We start from the raw sequence: 12,751 nt of genomic DNA, 5'->3' as shown, positions 1-12,751 counted from the left end.
CCCCCAGCTAACTTCATCTATATGGCAGGATCAATTTCCTAATTGTTTAACTGATCAAGTTTGTATTTTTAGATAACTGTTTCCCATAGCCAAAGAAAAATCCATGAATTCCTATGTGTTTCCAGCCCAAACAATTTTGCTTCCATGAATCTCCTGAAAGAAATAGGCTATAAGTAATTAAACAAACTTGAATACCATATAATTTACCTACACAAAAATGATCCTAATTTCTGTCCTCCCAGTGTGTTACCTTCATATTGACTCTGGAGGACACACTCAACAGTCTCTGTCTTCATCTCAACCCAAGATCAAAACAGCAAATAAATGTCTGGTAATTATGTAATTTAACAGAAAAAAGGCCAAAAACTTGTAGGTAGTTTGATTATAATGACATAAAAACTGCATTGAAAATATGTGAGGGAAAACTAGAGTAAATGGTTACTCTGCTAATATAATGAAATTATAGGGTTTTTTTCTTTTCTCCATTTTCTAGATTTTTGGTACTGACTATATTATTTTACAATAAAAATGTTAAATTTGTAAAACTCTATAAAAATTGAGCTATACTTTAAGTTATACAATTTTTCATTCATATATTAAAAAAGACATTCACAACATGGCATTTAATTCTGATTTAACTTCCATGAAATAAACCATACAAAGATTTCTCAAAGAAATTGAGTCTTCAAACTGCATCTCTGTTTTGTATTATATGCAATAGATTCCCAAGTATAAGAAAATCATAAAACTAAGGCTACACTTTGCACATGACCATCATATTTAAGTACTATTTAGAAAAACGTGATACTGACTATACACATCTGATTTAGCTTCATAGTTTCTTATCTAAAGAAGTTCTTAAAAGATATTTACCTTCAGTTTTTCTTACATTTCCCTTTCTTTATCACTAGATGAAAATGAATAAGCAATTTGGACATGACATAAATCTAGGATATTCAAAGATACCTATAGAATGAATCTATAGGATAGAAGTTTCCACACAGAAGTTTCCACACAGCATCTGGAGTCAGATTATTTTAAAGGGTGCCTTGACTTTTGAATATAATACTAGATGCAATTATCATAAACTAAACCAGAATATTACAAATGAAGATATTCTAACACAAAGACTTTTAGGATTTTGTTTAGATTATCAATGGTTGTTTTATCCAAATTTTCTTCATTGTCATCCATGGTGTGCCAGACTTCAGGGAAAGGAGATGGTATCAGATGCAAAACTGGAACACCTAACAAGATGAAACAACTTGTAATTAAGTGCATATTTCCCATGAGTAAACTAGAAAGTATCATTCTTCAAGGAAATTTGAGTAGGACTGTACTATATACTGTACTATACTATATTATATAAACACAGCTGATCGTTCATCATCTTTTGTGTACTTCCCTGTATCTTACCCTTATACTCCAAAGTCATTCATTCGTTAAACAAATGTTAAGTAATTCAGTAAATAATTAAAAAGCACTTACTATGTACCAGCCCCTATTCTAGGAATTGAGGGTTCATCAGTGAAAAGGCAAAGCCCTGCTCATATGAAGCTTACATTCTACTAGAGAAAGAAACAAATAAACAAATACAAAAAATAATTTTAGAAAGTGAGAAGGCTTATAACGAATAGTAAAACAAGGTAAGGGAATAGAGAATGAGAGGCAGAGAGTAGGGCCAATAAAGAGGTATTTAAAATCAGGGAAGGCCTCTTTGAGAAGCTAACATTTAAATAGATGTAACAAAGGAGAAAGCAAGCTGTGTGAAGATCTGGGGATGAGCATTCCAGGCAGCAGTTTTAGCAAGTGCAAAGGTCCTGAGGTAGAAGTGTGCTCGGCCTGCTTGAGGAATGGCAATGTGTTCCTCAAGCAATGTGGCTGGATCAGAGCAATAATTAGAGAGAGAGGTAGGAGGTGATGGTGAGGGAGAAAAGAGGTATAAAATGGAGGCCCTTGTAGGTCATGATAAAGACTTTGGGTCTTTTTCTACTTGATGGCAAGCTACCAGAGCTTTAGAGTAGGGAAGTAACATAATTTGATTGACATTTTTTAAAGATAACTCTTGCTCCTATGTAAAGAATAGGGAGGCGGAACTTCTCTAGTGGTGCAGTGGTAAAGAATCCGCCTGCCAATGCAGGGAGCATGGGTTCGAGCCGTGGTTCAGGAAAATCCCACGTGCCGCAAAGCAACTAAGCCCGTGCACTTCAACTACTGAGCCTGCATGCCTAGAGCCCGTGCTCCATAATGAGAAGCCACCGCTATGAGAAGCCGGCGCACCGCAACCAAGATTGGGCCCTGCTCGCCACAACTAGAGAAAGCCCGCGCACATCAACGAAGACCCGATGCAGCCAAACATAAATAAATTTTAAAGAAGAAAAAGAATATTTCTTCTTTATTAGCAGGAAAACACCACAGTTACACAAACTATAAGAATACAATCTAGCTCTATGAAAGGGAAGGCAGGATGTCAGAGGTATATGAGATTTGATAAATATTTAATGTGTAGGAAAAAATGTAAAAGTGTCCTCAGGGATTTGGAATGACTTTCATAAAAAAAAAATAGAAGCCACGAGATGATTGGTGAATGATTTACTTAATCAGTTATTAAATTTAATGGTTCTTCACACTTCTAGACTGTCGCAAATGCATATAAAATACAATAAATATAATAGGTGAAAAACACACATGTGCAGGCATGCATACATATATACACTCATACATTACCTTTTCTTAAAAATGGAATATGGTCATCCTGAATCACACCTCCATAACCATAATTCTGGAAATACTGCCTCTCCCAAGAGTGATCCTTGAGCAAACCTAATTCATGGAGTTCATGTTCTGCAGATGATAATTAGACAGCAGATGAACATATCCTTTTATCTGATCAACAGTCAGATGCATAAGGAGTTTGAAATCTTGACACTTGGTTTTAAGACATTATGCAGTAGTACACCCATGACAAAAACCTCTGAGCTGCAGGAGTCAGGCCTCCCCAGAGGGCCCGGGGCCTCTGCCCTCACTGCCCTGGAGGTGGGCGGTGAGACCCCAGGACAGGAACCCAGCCTCTGGCTCCAAAGAAGAATCAGGCCCTAAAAGAGAGCCCTAACAAAATTAGACAATCGTTCTCCTCTGGTTCACGATTTTAAAGCTGATTTTGCTGCCACGTTTGGCAAAGCAAGGGCCACTCTGTTCTCCCAGCAGTTCCAAGTCTGGGCCACACGCCTGCTTTTGAGAAGGAGAGACCCTATGGGAGCAAAGACGCCCCCAGGCCACTCAGCAGGTCATCAGGGCCGTCACCACCTTGTCCCCTGAGGGCAGGCTGCCGGCTTTGTTTACAACCAAAGATGGTCAAAAGCATCATTTGTACCTTCAATCAAATCAAGCACTCAAAGACACAGTCATATTTTGGTAACATTTAAATATTCAAAGTACATGATGAATACGAGTTCACTGTCAGAAATCCTCACAGCATCTCACATGCCTTTCATTCTACAGATGACGCAGGAGGGAGAACATTTCAACCGAGATTTTTAAAAGCCTTTGTTGTTGGCGTCTGTTTTTTTAAGTTTTCAAACTGTAAATGTTGGGCTTTGTATTTTGATGTAAACTCAGAATAGTGGCATTTGGGGCCAGTGACCAAAAACCAAACCAAACTTGTAACTGACCATGGATCTTAATAAACCTGTTGGTAAAAAAGAAAAAAAAAACCCTCTGAGCTGAACTTGGGTATGGACATTTTGGAGTCCTTCTAAGAGTCACACATGATTCTAGCTTTACAGGTGAGAACCTCCTTAGAATCAGAAACTCAACAGAACAATAGAGAGATGGAGAATGAGAAAGCTAGAGGAAAATGGAGAGAAAAAACACAGGTGTAGATACTTACAGATCCTCAATCCTGCATGAAGGATGCCTTACGAGGAGATGCAGAGCTTGAAAGGGGAATCCTTAGAGAGAACAGGTATGAAGTACTAGACTGAGTGACCACTCTTTGGGAAAGGGATACCTATTATGACTTGCATCAGTGGTTCTCAAAGTGGTCTCTCATCAGCTGCATCAGTACCACCTGGGAACTTGTTAGAAATGCAAATTATCTGGTCCCACCTCAGACCAACTGAATTAGAAATTCTGGGGGTGAGGTCCAGCGATCTGTGGTGTAACAAGCCCTCCGGGTGATTCTAATGCACACTAAAATTTGAGAACCATCGGCCTACTTTCCATCAGTCCTGTCATCTTGCAATATAGAACCCATGTATTACATACAGGATTACATATAACATGAGCCTATGTTACAAGATGATAAGAGATCACAAGAAGAGTTTAAGACAACTGAATGAAACTTTCCAGGATTGGTTATTTTAATTACTAAATTTAAAGGGTAAAATTAGACCGAGTGGTAAGCATTCACATGTAATGTGATTTTAGGAACATCAAGAAAGCCCCTACTATGACCAAAACAATATTCCCATCCGTTTATTGATAATTATAATTCCTTTACCTTAGGCTACAACTTTTCCTTATACAATTACAGATATGGTTTGAAGTGTAAGTATCACTCAGTGGGTTATACAATGGGTTAAAATTGTATTAAGATGTGAGTTACTGATATAAATTCATTCCAGTGGAGGAAATAAGAGAAGGGAATCAAATCCTTGACAGAAGGCCAAACCCAATTTCTTGAGGCTACTCAAAGTAAGGAAAACATGCTGTAAGGAAGTGTCCCCAAGAAGCTTACATTAATAATACCATAATAGCAATTCTTGCAAACTAGAAATTTAAATTTGCCAAAGATAAGCGTCTGAGGTTCAGGTAAAAGTTTCTTTCATAATATTCTAGATCTGGATATAAGCACGTTCTGAACTCGTGGCAAAAGCATGAGTTGAGATGGCAGCATTTTCCCCACTGCTGAGAAGAAAGTACAACCCTATCCTACTCCAAGAAGTCTGTGTGGCTAGAAAGGAATTCTTAGCCTGATGTTCTTGCCTCAAAGCAGGGCTCCTGGCCTGGATTCTATAATAAAATTCTATCGCATGCTCACCTCTCCCTGAGGCCAATTTTTTGTGCTTTGTTGTGTTTTGTTTTGGGGTGTTCGTGTGTATGTGTGTGGAGAGGGAAGGGTGTATGGAGTGGAGGTACAAGAGAAAGAAGTTATTCTCCTTTTCCTTCTGCAAGCCCCAAGCCTCTCTCCTGAGCCATAGATATCTTTGTTTCCTTGGCTGGTCTGGCCTAACCTTATCTGGTCCCTTCCACTCATTTATTTGACACTGAACCTTCTCTTAAATGACTCTTGAAGGATTTTGGCTTGCTCTTGCATCGCCATCTCTTACACCTTTGGAAAGTAAGCAGAGATTGTACTAGATTTAAAAGAAAATCACATCTGCATAAAGCAGAAAAGAGAAGATGACAAAGACTGAGATGGAAAAGAAAGAAACATTAAAGAATATCTTTTGGTATCATTATGAGGACATAACATTCATCATTATCCAACATGCTTTGCTGAGTTTTCCCTAAAAATGCATTCCATATGCTTCAAACAGGACTCTGAGAAAATATTTCCAAGCCATTTCTAAGGATATGCAAATATGAAATGTAGTATTTTATGTTTCCGTTTCAAAATTCAGTTTCATGCAGGAAAATAAAGTGGGTCTTCTAAAAGAGATGAATAGGAATAATAAACTAATCAATAAAGCAAGAAAAAAAGCCAGTAAAGTATATTGTGTACTCAAATCACACACTTAAATCATAAATTCTGAATTTTAAAACTCAGTGTTTGTCAGTGGGAAGAAACCAGGTTTGACTCTTTAATAACCGTGGTGCTTACCAATTGCTTGAAGTCTATGAAACCATCTGGCAGTGTTTGGGAAAAAGTTGGGAAATGTTGGGTTTGGAGCTCCAATTAAATCCAGTAAGATCAATAAGTCCTAAGGGAGAAAAAATATTGTATAATTACTGTCGCCAAAACACATTTCATACTCATCAATGGAAAAACAAAAAATCAGTCAAAACTAACTGCACGGGGCTTCCCTGGTGGCGCAGTGGCTGAGAATCTGCCTGCTAATGCAGGGGACACGGGTTCGAGCCCTGGTCTGGGAGGATCCCACAGGCCACGGAGCAACTAGGCCCGTGAGCCACAACTACTGAGCCTGCGCGTCTGGAGCCTGTGCTCCGCAACAAGAGAGGCCACGATAGTGAGAGGCCCGCGCACCGCGATGAAGAGTGGCCCCCGCTTGCCACAACTAGAGAAAGCCCTCGCACAGAAACGAAGACCCAACACAGCAAAAATAAATAAATAAAATTAATAAAAGGCAGAATAGGTGAAAAAAAAAACTAACTGCACTTTAATAACTGAGAATAAAACGCGGAGCTGTATAAATGAACAAAAGGTTTAATAACATTGTAAGTGAATCCTTTGGGGAAAATTTTTAAATCTTGCTTATGCAATGTGGACAAATGGCAAATTGTAGATTCTTTTTGTCTGTAACCCCAGAAGGATATCACTAAGGATAAATTAGAAGGAGGACATTTGGATAAATATTTCATAAGAAAAAAAAAGAATACATTTGCTTTATTTTCAGGTAGGCATGCAAGCCTGTCTGATCTTCTATTCCATTCTAATTAGCCATTTTATCCCCAGTCTATCATAACACAGCTGCCAAAGGAGAGCATTTGGATAGTAACTATTTATTCCTTAAAGCAGCATATAAGAAAATTTCCTTGACTAGAAGCTCTATGAGCTTAGTCCCTGGATATCCATTTCCTTTTCTATCAAACAAGAAGCTCAAGCTCGCTGATCACTAAAGGTCCTTTCTGGCTATAAGCCTCTATAATAAACCAGTGTTTCTTAACTTATTTGAGCCATAAAGCATCAGCAGGCTTGAGGACTCCCTGAAGACTAACCCCAGATTAAGAACTCCTGATTTATATACGTGAGGTAAGGTATGGGTAAATATCTAGCATTGATCCTGACATGCAATAGATAAATATTTTCAGAGTCTATATGACTCTAAAGACATAGTATCTACTAACTCATGAATGATGATTAAATATATTCACTGGGAAAAAATAGGCTTGTTTGAAATAGGAGTATATTCATAAGGTTGGATAAGCGCCTAAGAGTTTGTTTCTGGGGGAAAAAAATGGTCTAACTATCACTATGGATTCATATATTTGGACTGGTAAACAAATAACTTTGTTCCTCCTGCCGATCAATCAGCTCTCTTCTCCTCTGAACCCTTTTTAGCCACTTGAGCAAAAGTGATTAAATGAGGTACCAGTTATGTTCTCCTAACCCCTTATGAGCTGCCAGTGGGCAACGGGACAGAGAGAAAGCCAACATGAGATGTGCTGGATTCACAGAGGACATTGAATGTGGCCATTTGGACTCATAGGGTGAAGGTCAGTGATAGGGCAAAGGACAGGGATGAACGGAGAGGGTTAGAAACAGGCTATCAGTTCACAGGTAGGGTGAGGGCCAGGGATGGATGGAGTCACAGGGAAGAATGAAGTCTCAGGGGTTCCATGCTGCGGTTAGTGAGGACTCAAATACTGAGTGAGTCAAATATGGGAAGAGAGCCAGAATAGGAAGGAAATTCAAAGGTGGAGTAAGGGACTAGGTATGGGCTGTGGGGTCAGAATGGGGGATGAGTAAGGGGCCATAAGTTGCACCCATTACTTGGTAATAGGAGCAGGGTTTTAAGGCAGCACTGAAATGTGTCCACCACCATGCCAAAACACCACATCAAAACTGACACATCAAAATGTCCTGTACACACTTGGAGTCACTATAATGCTTTGAAGCCACCGAGGAAATTCTTCACTCTCATCCCCATACTACGTTCCACTCTTACTCCATTTCCCAAGACCCCAGCCTCCTCTGGCTTGACAGAGGCCTCAAAGATGGGATTTGCTCTCTCCACCTCTAATATTTAGTGGGGGAATGTGCTCCCGTGGGACTGAAATGAATCTGATGTTTCTTTATTCTGAATTTTTACATCATTTTAATTGAGCTCAGTCAAACATAACTTCTAACCTAGAATCATTCTTTTTTAGCTCTGGGATTCCTCAAAAACCCAACGCCTGCCAAAAAAATGTTCTATTATAAACACTCTGCTCCAAGAATGCCTTGGCATTTTTAGGTCTTTAATTGGCTTCCCCTCCCTGCCACAGGCTTCCTTTGAAGCAGAGTCTGTAGCTGCAGCACCGTGAAAATTACCTGGACTCACCATGCCGTGCAATTGGTTGGTGTCCCTCGCTCCAGGTGGATGTGCAGTTGATGCCATCTTGGAAGCTAAGTGCCGAGACCCATACAGAGAATCTTGAGGAGACCAGTGAAGAAAAGCCTCTTCTCCATCAAAGAAAATTAGCTGGAGTGAGAGATCTGGCTTCGAGTCTGAAATATTCTGATTTAAAAAAATAAACAGTAGAAAAAGAGCAAAAATATGAGAACTAAAAAATAGCACGCTTTCCTGTTAACTGGACAAAAAGACAGATGTGCCGTGAAGAAAAGGAAGAAGCCAAAGCAAGTGAAAATATGCCAAAATTTATTTTGCACCATTTCCTCTCTGAAAATCATCACGGGTCCCACAGTCTTCAGCCACAGAAATCTCACCTTCTTCACTCCCTCTGAAAAGAGAAGTCTTACACTTTTTTCTGACTCCTTAGAGAACTATGGAACTATGGAACTGCAGTGGCAGACACTGTGACACAACACCCAGGTCCCTTTCAGAAGGGTGCGTTGTCCCTGTTGCCAGTAGAGGTGTCCGCAGAAGGCCTTCAGTTGTTTGTCCCTTTAAGGACTGGCTCAGCCATGGGGGTTCCTACGTCCAATGACTGGCCTAAGCAGGTGCTGGGGGCTCTCTAAAGGGCCATGCTACCTCCAGAGCTCCCCAGGGGTTGACTGAGGCTGTTGTTGAACCTGCATGGCAGCCCGGCTTCTCCCTCTGCCTACTCCCATTTCTTTCCCCTCCCTGCCACAGGTGGTGAGCCAAGGCCACTCCCTACTATGTGATTGAAAGGCTAACCTCCACGTCAGAGTGCACCTCCCAGGGAATCCAACCTGAAACAACGCAAATCTTTCTTGCTTCTCACCTTATGTAAGTCTGCAATGTTGTACTGAGTCTAGGTTCAAGAATCTGCCCTTGGAATGCAACAGAGATACAAAGAATGGTAATTACAGCCTCTTCCTCAGAGGAACCTACACTTCAGTTGGGTTAGGGAAAGATGAAACAAATACACGGGTATGGCAAAATGTACCAAGGGTCACAAATGTAACACAAAACTCCTCTGGAAATTGGATAGATTGAGAAGTGGAATCCTTGGAGTGTCAAGGAAGACTTCATGAAAGAGACAGCATTTGAGTGGAACTTAGAAGGGTGAGTAGGATTCTGATTGATTTTATACTTTCCACTGTCTGACAACAACTCTCACCTTTCAGATTAGTTCTTCTGGTACCCTATCCTCACAATCCTTCAACCCCATTGGAATCCATAATCTTTTGAAATGTTCACCTTTTCCCAGTCTTTCCTTTACCCTTATGATGTCCTCACTTCACTATATATTCAGCTTAAATTCCAGAGTCAATCATTCTAATTGCTCCCTGCGTACACACTCAACTCCTGTGCCTCTCTCTGCCTTGGTCAAACTCACATGGCAAAAACATAATATTAAGTCCAACTCTCTGCCTGCTTTGTGCCTGCACTCAGGCAGCTGAACATGGATGAAGAAAAATACACCACCATTTGCTCTCTCCGCCCCTGTGCAGTACTGGGGAATGTGCTCCCGCTGGAGGAACTGAATCTGATGTTTCCTTAATCTGTTATGGATAACACTTCTCCTCTTATCTCTCTAAGGATATTAAAATAGTGTTCTTTAAGTTATTTTCTGCTCCTGTACACTATTTCTTCTGAGTTCATTTTTCAACTTGTATTATTTGTTTTGTTTTCTTTCTTTCATGCTGGAGATGGCCCTCAAATATCTGATCATCCTTTGTGTTCATTTGCATTAAACAATAAGATACTAAAACACTGATTAGAGACACAGATTGGTTGGCTCCACTGCAGGGCAATCTGATGCCCAGTGAGTGTTTTCACTGAGGATCCCCAAATGTCACTGTCTGTGGGTCTTTTCTATGAGGTGGTTCACATTCTCCAGAGAAGGATCCTCCAGGTTCCTGTCTGATGGGTGTGAGCTAGCCGCTGTCTTTCTCGTGCTGGAAGTGAGGGAAGGCTAGGGAATCTCACTGCTCAGTGTGTAGTCTTTCCCCTAATCTCATTGATTTCCATGAGGCACATCATTACTGCCCTCCTTTATATCTGATGTCCCAACATCCAGAACTTCCCTGGTTCAATTTCTCCAGAAAAATATCGTGTCATCTCCTACAAGGGTACAGGTGGAATACCTACCTGCCAGCTGTGGGGTAGAAATCTTATATACCTAAGTACTCCTTATACAGACTTAAAACACTCTCCTCCTCTGCCCTCTGCCTCACTTCTGCCTTCCTTACTGTCCCCTCCCATCCCTGAGGCAGTCAGGATTTTTCAGGGGACCACTGGCTTCCTTTTTCCCCTCTGGGGAATGTGACGTCTCTCTACTCTGATATGTCGTCTGCCTTTTCTCCATTCACCTTCTGTCTTCATATGGTGGTTTCCAGATGTTCACTGGATTCTTCAAAGATGGAATTTTTCTTGATTGTTTTAGGGTGATTTCATCAGAAGGAGGAAAATGTCTTTATCAAGTGAAAAGTAAGTTATCTTTGCATGGTAATCATTTCAATTGTCTTAATATTACTCCTTAATTAGGCCCCAAGAAAAGGACAGTTTATTGTATTTTGAGTCTCTCATAGCTCCTGACAGTACTAAGCACAGGATGTGTCTATCTGTATACTATATATGCTTTCAGGGTTTAATAAGAACTCAGTAATGAAACAGATTGTCTCACTGGCAACACGTGTATAGTGCATACATTAGTGGAGACAGTCTAAGTTTCCAGTTGTCTAAAGGGCCTTGACTGGTTCCAAAGTTCTAATTCCAAATCAAACAGAACACCAGGGCAGAATAAGGCTGCTTGGGACCGGAGACATTCTGTTCATGCCCAGGGCAGAAGCAAAAGGAGGCAGTCTTCATATTCGGCAAGCTTGAAGGTTCGGGTGCCTCAGAAATGTCAACAGCTTGGCGACTCCAGTGTTCAGTGCAATGACTTCCTTTCATTCTCTTCTCTTAGCACCATTTCATTTAGATAGGCATAGACCGTTCTGGACAATTACTCTGAGTCCTGTGAGGCAACTTGCTCTTTTTACTTCTTTTTAGGATTGGCAGAAAAATAACTGTGGCCTTCAACTTCTAATAACTCAGCCTAGTATCTCGGAGCTAGAAAATCTGCACGGCTAGATTTTCTTCTAGTCATTCTTCCTGGCAATATGACAAACGCCTAGTAACCAGTGTTAACAGGGTCAGTATGTTACCTGCAGTCTTTCCCCAACCAAGGCTGTATCAGCTAATGTCACAACACTAAGGTGTAACTCAGTGGCCTAAAACAACAATCATGAGTTCTGTGGGGTCTGCAGGTCAACTGGGGACAACTGGTCTAGGCTGGAGAAGCTCTGCTTCACCCTGCAGTCATCTAGCTTGGCTCTGCTCCACAAGCCTCTTAGCCGCCTCCTGGGACTGGCAGGCCAGCCAAGGCACGGTCTCCCCATGACGATGGCAAAGACATGACAGAGCAAGTCCAATTGCACAAGCACATTTCCAACCTCTGTTTGTGTCATCTACTAGCATCCCATTGGCCAAGGCAAGTCAAATAACCAACTCCAGAGACAAGAAATGAGGAAGTACCACCTGCTAAAGTGGGAGGGCACAGCAAAGTTACAAGACAAAAGAGGTGAATGTATAATTACAATCTTATTGCTAGAGGAGGAAGACTGCAAAGAATTGGAACCATCATCCAGTCTCCTATCCAGTCTTCTCCCAGGTCACATTCTTCCACCCCTTACCCAACCCATGACAGCTGAAGGACATAAAATATGTCCTTAATACAAATCTAGTTAAAGTACAACTGGAAGAATAAAACTGATACTCTCAAAGTTTGCATTCAAAACCAGTCTTTATTTTTAATTGTCCACATCACTGCTTACCTCTATTAGAAAAGATAATTAAAAGAATGTATGTGTATTTTGTTAATGGAGATCCCCACTCCACAACTCATTCAGTCCTTTCTATTTCTGTTCACCAAAAGCAGGTGTGAATTACATGGAAAAAGGTAAAGGAGCTCACCAAGAGATTGTGAGCCCACCACACAGATTGTGTCTTTAAGTCATACTTCGCCTCACTTCATGTCCCTACACTAGAAATGCAAATACGAAAAATTAACCTTTTATATCAGCTTCTGAACTCTCTCACCCAATTGCTGGGAAAGGATGCTAGTTAAAAGCAGGACAGAGCATGGGACAAAGACATTATAGAAGGTTCAGAAAACAAAACAAAATGAAAAAACAGTGAAAAGGATACTGAGAGGTTATAAACAATTCTTGCTTTCTTCAAGTTCAGCATCTAAAGCAAAAATAGAACCAAATATCTCTATTACTTCCATTACAAGATAAATCTTTTACTTCTTTACCCCCCTTGTATCAAAAGCTGGCCCCTTCATAAAGCTTTGAGGGGAAAAAAAGGTATTTGTTGCCTGCGAACAAAGTTTTTTGTTTCTGCTTTGTTGTGTTTACTTGGTTATGAGTGATATCTGAACAAAGTGTCTTCAT

The 12,751-nt window shown here is 40.5% G+C and overlaps 1 protein-coding gene across 1 annotated transcript in view; it reads right to left on the bottom strand.

Moving 5' to 3' along the window:
* Nucleotides 1-549: 549 nt before the first annotated feature.
* QPCT (glutaminyl-peptide cyclotransferase) overlaps nt 550-12,751 on the bottom strand; it is a 28,449-nt gene continuing 16,247 nt past the window's right edge. Inside the window, exons 4-7 of the mRNA XM_082672682.1 lie at nt 8,226-8,402; nt 5,825-5,924; nt 2,728-2,844; nt 550-1,247 (exon numbers count right to left, since the gene is read on the bottom strand). Coding sequence (XP_082528808.1) covers nt 1,102-1,247; nt 2,728-2,844; nt 5,825-5,924; nt 8,226-8,402 — 540 coding nt within the window. The 3' untranslated portion in view covers nt 550-1,101. The remainder of the gene's footprint in view (nt 1,248-2,727; nt 2,845-5,824; nt 5,925-8,225; nt 8,403-12,751) is intronic.

Source organism: Grampus griseus, assembly GCF_964374135.1.
Source record: "Grampus griseus genome assembly, chromosome: 15".
NCBI lineage: Eukaryota > Metazoa > Chordata > Mammalia > Artiodactyla > Delphinidae > Grampus > Grampus griseus.
Note: the sequence above shows the minus strand (reverse complement) of the source record. Positions and strands in the feature narration are given on the sequence as shown.